The sequence below is a fragment of the Rhinolophus sinicus genome, chromosome 1 (genome assembly GCF_057876585.1).
Source record: "Rhinolophus sinicus isolate RSI-liver-muscle chromosome 1, RSI-T2T, whole genome shotgun sequence".
Lineage (NCBI taxonomy): Eukaryota > Metazoa > Chordata > Mammalia > Chiroptera > Rhinolophidae > Rhinolophus > Rhinolophus sinicus.
This window is the reverse complement of record NC_142501.1, coordinates 33,699,598-33,709,477: the sequence shown is the minus strand read 5'-3', so window position 1 is coordinate 33,709,477 and position 9,880 is coordinate 33,699,598. Positions and strand designations below refer to the sequence as shown.

The 9,880-nt window shown below is 36.1% G+C and overlaps 1 protein-coding gene across 1 annotated transcript in view; it reads right to left on the bottom strand.

Annotated features, from left to right (window-relative positions):
- Positions 1 to 4,912: 4,912 nt before the first annotated feature.
- PIK3C2G (phosphatidylinositol-4-phosphate 3-kinase catalytic subunit type 2 gamma) overlaps positions 4,913 to 9,880 on the bottom strand; it is a 276,739-nt gene continuing 271,771 nt past the window's right edge. The window contains exon 35 of the mRNA XM_088798218.1: positions 4,913 to 5,449. Within this exon, the coding sequence (XP_088654344.1) occupies positions 5,297 to 5,449 (153 nt within the window). The 3' untranslated portion in view covers positions 4,913 to 5,296. The remainder of the gene's footprint in view (positions 5,450 to 9,880) is intronic.

The window sequence follows — 9,880 nt, the reverse complement described above, 5'->3', positions numbered from 1 at the left end:
TTCCTTGTGATCTGTTTTAGTCCTAGGACTATGTCTTATGTGGCCTATATTCACTAATGCCTAAGGTGTAATGCTACATCCCTTTAATGAGAAAAAAACAGTAATTTGTTGCAATATACACCATTACAAACAAGGTTAATAAATCCACATGGCAGTGCTTACCAAAGCCTAAAGTATAAGCCGCGTGTCTTGGCTAGCTCACTGACTTCTGTGTTGATGCTATGTTGTCCCCAACATTCCTTATGAAGAAAAAGCTTTGATTAGGTTTAATCAGTTTAACTAAAATGTGTTGAAAGCATACAAGATCCTGCACTAGGAATAGGAAATAAACTATATCTTAATATGTGACACTTGTGTTACAATATGAGGGTTAAAATTGCTGTGTGGTTGCTTTAGGCACTAAAATTTCTTGAATATGCTATCAAGTCTTTACTTTTGGTACAGATAATATGTAGATAATGGTACCTCCTCAATAATACATGTTTTTTGGGTATCAAGTCCTGACATTAAAACATATTTGCTGGCAGTGGGTCTTGTATGATATGGGTCATAATGTCGTACCTGTGATCTTAGTTTCTTTTAGTGTGTGTTTTTTGAGATGTCTTAGTTTTCTGTGGAAGTTTCTCAGGAATTTTTAAGATAAGAATGGCAGGGTATTGTGGACGTGGTCAATTGTCCAATGCTTCAGGTCCTTCACATCCATTTAATTTAAAAATACTTCTCCTGAAGCTGAAGTAGAATAGTATTGAATGTCAACTATAATTATATATATATATATATATATATATATATATATATATATAATTTTCTATAATTATATATGTAATATATAATTTTATGTATATATACTCACAGGATGTAAAGTACAGCATAGGGAATATAGTCAATGGTATTGTAACGGCTATATACAAGGTCAGAGGGGTAGGAGACTTGGTGAGGTTATCACTTTGTGAGGGGTGTAAATGTCTAACTATTACATTGCTTTGTACACCTGAAACTAATAAAAAAAATGCTTCTGCTGTCTCTCTCTATGCACACACACACAAGTACATACATACATACATACATACATATGTAATACATTCCATTTAAGATACCAGCTTTCCCATCTCGTTAGACTTCTTGTAAGGAATAAATAAAATACAGGTATAAAAAGGTGAAAGAAACTTTAAAACATATGAATGAGAGTTAAGATTAGGGACCTTGTTATTCTTATTCACTGGTGTATCATTCAATCATTTGTTTAGGCATTAATTCACAAATACTTATTGAGCATCAACTAATAGCCAGATATTTGTGGGGTTAAAACAAATAAACAAAGGAAGACCCAGTGTATTAGTTAACTAAGGCTGTTGTAACCAAGTACCACAGAATGAGTGACTTAAACAACCGAAATTTTTTTCCTCACAGTTCTGTGGACTAGAAGTACAAGATAACAAGGTTGCAAGGGTGGCTCCTTTAGAGGGCTGGGAGGGACACACTGTCCTATGCCTCTCTCTTAGCTTTGGGCAGTTCGCTGCCAATCTTTGGTGTTCCTTGGCTTGTGTCACCCCAATCTCTACCCAATGTCACATGGTATTTTCCCTGCCTGAGAGTCTGTGTTCAAATGTCCCCTGTTTAAAAGGACAAGACTCATAATGAATTAAGGGCTCACCCTATTCCAGTATGATTTCAGCTTCATTAATTACATCTGTAGTGACCCAAGTTCCAAATAAGGTCAAATTCTGAGGTTACGTGGGGTGAGAACTTCAACATATAAATTTTGAGGGGATGCGATTCAATCTATAACACCCACATACTATCTACCTAATTTTAAAAGTTACAAATAAAGCTAACAAGTTGTTAAATGCAATAGGTTTTATGCTCCTGTTGTGACAGATATACCTTCACAAACACTCGGAAGGACAGGTTTTACTTTAGAATTCTTGCAGATCCATGTTGGACTGTGGTACCCTGAGAAGGACTGGCTCCTGTCCTGCAGCCCTCTGTATGCCCTGCTTTTCTTTCTGCCCCGGGCTCCCTCCTGCCCTGGGAGTAGCCTCATGCTCATTTGTGAACACTCCAGCTGGCGCCTTCAGGCTGCATCCATATACTCTGCAAGAGGCCTCCCCTTGGTCACCCCTAGGACCTAAGCATTACTCACAACTGGTGGTGCAGTTTGACCTCAGGTGAATGGACTCTTACAAGAGGACTGCAAGACTATTGAGGCAGGGAATTCTGGGGGCCTGGGTACCTAGAATGTGGTCTAGAATGAGGGTTCTGGGTATGGCTAAGAATCACAACTGGAGGAAGCAGGATTCTCTTGGTAAGGGCACCAGGGCAAGGATCTTCCGTGGATCTAAGACTGTACTGTCAGTGAACAAAACTCTATCTTCTCGTGGAAAAGAGCTAAAGCTTAAATAATAAGCCAAACAAATAAGTAAATTGTATAAAATGTTCAAACCTGTTAAGTGTATAAGAAAAAAAATGGTAGAACACAGGGGGAAGGATCTGGTATATATCTGGGTACAGGGCAGGTTACAATATTATATAGAGTGGTCAGGATAGGCCTGACAAAGATGGAAACATTTGATCAAGACTTGAAAGAGGTGAGTTAGGCCAGTGGATATATGGGACAAAAGCCCATATATTTTTGAAAGAAGAGGCCGTCTGATAAGGCTTGCAGGAGTGAAGCATGCCTAGAGTGCCCAGGGAATGGAAAGCAGGCCTGTGTTACTTAAGTGTTATGAGCATGGGAAGATAAATCAGAGAGATACCTGATGGGAGGCCAGATCACATAGGACTTTTTAGGTTCTTTTTTTTTTTTTTTTAAAGGTTGGGGTTTTTACTCTGAGATTAGATGCTCCTGCAGAGTTGTGAGCAGAAAAATGACATAATCATTCCAGTTGCTATGTTGAGAATAGACTATGAGGGAGGCAGGGTAAGCACAGAAAAAAGGAGACTGTTTAGAAGAAGGCAATTGTGGTAATCCACGACAAAGATGATAGGCGTTCCTTGGACCAAAGAGGTAACAATGGGGAGTGATAAGTGGTTGGGTTTAGGATATATTTGGAAGTAGAACCAATGAGAATTGCTGATGGATTGAATTATACCAAAGGGAGTGGATCAAGCATGACTTCAAAGTTTGTTGCTGTCAAACAGGTTTTGAGGAAAAGATTAGGAGTTTAGTTTTGGACATGACGAGTTTGAGATATGAGATATTTCAGGAGGATATTAGTAGGCAGTTGGGTATGGAGCTCTAACATTTGGGAGGAATTCTGGGCTGAAGTTATAAAGCTTGAACTCATTAGCATGCAGGTAATACTTAAAGTCATGTGAACATATGAGAGCATTAGGGAGTGGAGATTGATGCAGAAGAAGACAAGGAGTGAGCCCTGGAACACTCCAACATTGGGGGCTGTGGAGAAGAGGGTGCTTCTGCAAAGAAGACTGAGAAAGAGGGGCCAGTGTTACAGGAGAAATGCACAAGTGCGTGTGGTATCCTGGAAGCCCGGTGAAGAGCCATGTATTGAGGAAGACAGACTTACTGACTGTGTCAAATACTGCTGATAACTAAGTCAGATTAGGGCTGAAAACTGACCTTTGGATTTGGCTACCTGGATGTCAATAGGGACCCTGACAAAAATAGTTTCACTGAACTGCTGGGGGCAAACACCTCCTTGGAATGGGTGTGAGAGAAAATATGAGAAGAGAAATTGGAGACAGAGAGGAGAGACAACTGTATTGAAGAGTTTCGCTTCAAAGAGGAGCAGGGCAACTTGTCAGTATTTGAGAGGAAGTGGGATGATGAGAATTTTTTTATGATGATTGTAAGATCATGTAACATCATGGTTGTATGCTGAAGAAAATTATCCAGTAGAGAATAAAGAAATGATACTTGTCAATAGAAGAGAATTCCAATAATCTTTGTGAGTAGGTGAGAGGGGCTGGGATTCAATGTAATGAGAGATTGGTTTTGGAGTAGGAGCATGGGTTATTTTTCTATGGTAATAAGTAGGAAGATGGAGCATAGAATTTGCTAGGTGGGTAGATGCAGTAGTGGCATCTGTGGAGGTTTTCTTTGGACTGATTGCAATTTCTAGTAAAGTAGAAAACAACATCATCAGCTGAGAGTGAGGATTAGGGGAGGATGTTCTGGGGTTTCAGCAGAAAGAAGGGTGTGTAATCACTGACTCACAGAAAGGGAGAGTGAATGGACTAGGAACATAGAATTATTGTCCAGCAGCATTAATGACTTACTTGACTTGCATGATCATACATTTCAAATGGGACCACATCAGCCCATAGTAGGCACTCAAATATTTTTGATTAATAAGTGTACAGACTTTAACATGTCTATATGGTTATATAGATGACTATATAGAAGAGCTTATTTTTTTTAAATTCAAACACACTAAAACATTGAATAAAGCAAGCATTTAAAATATTTTTTAAAGTAATTTAAAAGGCAGGAATTAAAAAAAAAATCCTATTTAATTATTTTAAAGAATGTGGCATAGTGCCTTGAATTGTACCTACTTTGCAGGTAGAAATCTGTAGGACTGATGAGTATAAAGGTAGGTTCAGAAGTAAGGAAAATACCTGATGTTCTAAGAGAAGGGGTTTGATCAGTGGTGAGAGTTTCAGAGTTTCAGATCTTGGAGTTAGGAGACAATGAAGTTTAAAATGTGACTGTGCCTCTGAATGGGTGAAATCCAGTGATGCTGAATTGTTTGGAGGTGAAGAGAGTAAAAAACTACAAACCAGTTTCTTCCAATAAGTAAATTTAAGAATTTCAGGCGTTTATATTTTGTTTTTCTGATGGAAAATAATACAGCATTCTGCTGGAATTTACCAAACCTCTCTCTCTCTCTCCATATATATATATAGATTCAGTCTAAAAAATGTGTTGCAGGTATGCTTAAGTCTTGAATTAATTGATGCGATTTATTTATTTGCCTGTGCTTCTTAGAAAATACGTTAAAAGAATCGCTTTAACTGGAGGCACACAATTAAAATGTGAACATATATTTGATTTAAAAGATGTATTTAAATTAAATGTGCTTTTATTATTTTTACATGTTGAATTTTACACAATCGATCAGCATTCTATTTGAGGAAAAAGGATTCTAAGAAAACAGTGAAACACAGGTAGAGAAGAAATAGCTATAAAAGAGTGATTTTGTTTTCTTTTTCTTGTGTCCTTAGTAAACTACACTATCTTTGACAACAAAAATGTCCTGCTCATGTGATAGAGAGACCCAGCAGTGGAAAAATACAAGTAGTTAATGAATAATGCATATGTTCATTGTAATGGTCAAATTATACTGTTTCCTAGTGGGTACCATTTTTCTTCATTGAGTGGGACACTACAAAGTTGGATGTTAATTGCTCCCACAAATATGGTTTTGCTCTTCACAGTTAGCATTAAGACATGTCCTTGGATGTCTATAACTTCATCATATACCACCTGAAAAGGGAGAGAGAAATAATGAAAATATAAATCAGATCTACTAAGTGAATCTTTTTAAAACATATCGTTTCTAATAAAAATATTTACTAGCTGCTAATACCTTTTACCTTGAAATGGTAGGTTAATGTTAGAATCTTTCATTTCTAACTCTAATTCTGAAAAGATAAAGGTTCTGCTAACATAATGAATTTTAATAATAGACTATTTTTATAAGAAGCTTAAAATTTACTCTGATTTCATTAGTAGTTGTCCATTCCAAATTTAATAAGACTAAATTAGTCTCTGGGAAGAAATTTAAATACACTTCACCTTTTAACTGTCCTTGAATTTTCTGTGCAACATTGGAACATGAATACTATCTTTGTTGAAGGCTAATGATGATTTCCTCATGTGATTTTAATGCAAGTACTCCAATATTTCTTTTGACATGCAAAGAAGTCACTTTGTGGTTACTTTATTTAAAATTGCTTAATTTTTAATTATGAAAATATATACTAATTAAATAAAAATATTGATGGAACAAAAAAAGAACAAAAAAGAAAGGAAATATCTGTATTTCTACCATTGGGAGATAATTACAGTTAACATTTCGATAATCTTTATGTTTTCTATATATAATCACTTTTTAAGAATATGTGCTGTAATTGTGTTGTATGTACAGTTTTGTGTCTTGCTCTTTTCCACTTACTAGTCATGTAACTATTTTTAAAAAAGGGATATGTTTAACTGTATTTCATAACATCCTGTAAGTCACAGGCATTACCATCGGGTGCCTGTGGTGGTAAGGAAACTTTAAAAGTGTAGTACTATCAAGAAATTAGTCATCCATCATGAAAAGAAGGGAGAATTGTGAGTAAATCCAGCATGGTTCCCAGGGAAAGTCCTTAGAATACATTTAGAGTTTCATATGCTGCTTCAAACTTGCTTGCTTTTTATAAACAAGCTGCAAGATAGAAAGAAGTGTTCTCAACATATGCAAAAAAGAAGCAGAGGAAACAATTTAGGAGGAAGCCCTTTAAGTCAATTGGCAAGCCTCCCCAGTGTGTATGGATGTAGTTTCTTGTCTGTTACACTGGGATTTGCCTCACAGTTATGAACCCATGAAATTCCCTTCAAGATCTGTTAGCTGCTCTGAACAATGATTCACTTAACAAGTAGGTGATAATTCAGTCAAGGATGTGAGATCCAATGTAATATGTTAACCCAGGCTACCCTGCTTCATATGGCAGCTCCTGGCTACCTCCTGTTCTAGAGTCTTATTCACATTCCAGACAGGAGATTATCTTTCCCTAGGACTGCTTATTCAAATAATTCCATATCATCTATTGAGCTCCTCTGGGATAATAAAGGATTTTAAGGACTGCCTTAAAAATCTCAAAACCCTACCACTGTAATTCAACTTCTTTAACTGCAAAGGGATGCTGTCAGGGTCTCTGTGAACCACTCTCTCTCCTGGACTCTAATCTTTCTAGGACTTCAGAGTAAACTCCTTTTTCCTTTTCTCTGTAGTAGCTATTTTGAACTGTCTAAACAGTTCTCCATTTTTCTTCCACAACACTTTCAGTAGATGAACCCATCTCCTATTTTATAGATAAATAGATGAAAAGGGCCCTCAAAGTGTTACTGTATGTGAAGTAGAAAAATGGAATAACTCTACGCATTAGGCCTTTGGAACAGTATGGCTTAAGAACTCTGTGAATCATATAAATAAACCCTAAAGATGTAACTTGAAAAGAAAAATGTCCATAATTCATATTTATATTAATCTGTTGTTGATTACATGTATTCTCATTTGCATAATGGATAATAATATTTACCTTTTAACATTGTGGGGAAGAAAAAATGAGATAATGAATACAAGCCGTACTACAAAGTCTGATACATATTAAACACGAATAAATTATAGCTGAAAAAGATCCACCAAATACAGAAAAAAGAACAGTTGTGTCTTGGTATTTTATATTAGTTGACTGATGAAAACATTTCAAGACAGACTTGAGTCTCCCAAGTATTTAGGAAGCTGTAATTCTCAAGAAATGCTCGTAGGAATTAATTGCCTTCTTGGTTAAAATCCAAACATTTGAACTCCAAAGTTTATATTACTTTATGGAATTTTTTCATTGTGCTTCATTATGCAAAATTAATTTTCTTAAAAGTGACTGAAGTTTTATGGGCATTGCACATCATAGGTGACATGCATCTATTAATTCCTTAACTGCATCCATGTTGTAAAAAAATAAGCATTCTTTTCTTACTGTGCAATCAATAATTAGAGGGTAATGCTAGTGAAGTACACAAATGATTACATTTTTTGAAACTTTTTCACCAAATGATTTAATATGTATTCTGCCTTCACATAAACAGATAAAAAATGTACAGCTATTTTGATTTCATTTTATAATACATTTTACCCATGGGCATGAACCAAGTCTTCATTGCCTCCTGACAAATACTGAATTTGTAGGTTTGAAATTATTACATCAAGTAGAAAAACCTTGTTTAAAGTAATTAATATCTATTAACTTATATATAAGCACTCACTGTGTGGTATTTGACACCAGGGTCTAGTTAATCATTCTAAAGTGTATTTTAATGATTGCAGTGGAAGAATAATAATATAGAAAACCAAAGTGTCTTGTGCTGGTGGGAAGAGAAGTGAAGGAGACAGGACAATGAAAGGGAGAGAGTTCAAAACAACTGAGAACAGAACTCGGTGGGTGGAGAGAGGGAGGGATAACACAACATAGTTTAGTGGGGTCAATATGGGCTTTGGAATAATGCAATTTTAGACCTGAAGTCTAGTTATGTGACTCTGGTTGAAATGTTTGACCTCATGACATCAATGTCTTTATTTACAAGTTAAACTTTCATTGTGTTCTGCATATCAAATGAGAAGACCATGCAGCTAGCAGTAGCTATTGCTTATTGAGTGTACCATATACTTAGTGCTATGCCAAATAATCATACACCTTCTGAAAGATATTTTAAAGTATGTAAAACACACAGAATGATCATGTTCTGTCCTTTCTAATTCCCCCCTTACGCTTTATAATAGGATAATTTCTAAGGAAGGAATACATGTAAGAAATACATTGACTATAATAAAATAATTCTGTTATAAGATAGAACCTGAGTCATTTAAAAAAAAAAAAAAGATGGCTTTTAACCAGGTGCCAAAGGTAGTAGAATGGAAAGAGCATTGGCTTTGGAGCCAGAATCCGAGTTCTGCAGTGTAGTTCTGAGCGTCTGTCACCAGCCCTGCCCCGCTTTGAGCCCAATCATGTCTGCCACCGGGAATTGTGTGTGATGGGGATTTTCTGGGAGACTGCTGGCAAAGCCTGTTGAGACTCACTCTGTGAAGTGTCAAGTAGACAAGCTTGGCTCTGTATGAAAGCTTTAGTATCTGAAGGGTGGATACCAAAGGGACACTTGGCAATGTCCGTGACCCAGCCTCTCTCAGGTCTAGGATTTAGGGAGAGAGGGCTGTGAATAGAAACAGAAAGAACTATTTTTATGAAGATTTTTGTAAGATATTGGTGATGCAATGTAATAACCCCTTTGTATTTCTCTAAGAGATTTATATAAAAAGGAGAGCGAGGTCATTCTCTCCCACTTCCAGAACAATGCACGGCTTTGGCGGTTTGAGAAATGCCAGCCGTGGTGAGTAGCTGAGTAGTAATCATTGGGAAACAAAGCAGGGGAGAAGTTAGAAACAGTGCAGATGCCATGTGATAATTTACTGAGCTCCCTAGCAAATACATTAAAGGTGTCGTTGAGGATGCCCAGAAATAATTGAGGGGTTTGGCACAGAGATGAGGGCTTTCATCACAGCTGAGGTGAAGAGAAAATAAAACCAGAGTTAAAACTGGTATACAGTACTTGTTTTTGCATTTCTTAAAAGAAATATTTTTGTTAATACAGACACAGTATATTGGGTGAAAATTAAAACATAGCCCCCCCCCCCTTTTTTCATGGCTGTTTAAATTTAACCAGCTTCTTTGCCAAATTTGTTTATATTATGGTAATCATTACTAAAAGAGTTAATTTATCTACACATTAGTTTACATTTCTGCACATTTGGATTCTGTATAAATTGGAGTTTGCAATTGCAATGTAAGGACTATGGTTTTTGAAACAATGTTACATGTGTTCAAAGTTCCCGTGTCAGTGGTATGTGTTCATGCTATAAGTATAGACTGATGGAGAAATTTTTGCAGGAATTTTTAATCAGTGGCTCATAAATGTATGAGGGCCCTAAATTATTGCAAGCCAGCAGACAATTTATGGGTCTAACAAACAAGCATATAATCTCCATGCATATATATATATATATATATATATATATATATATATATATATATACTACTGTTTATAATAATACATAAAGCTTGAAATATAAAACACAAGTTTTTTAAAACTCTCCTGAAT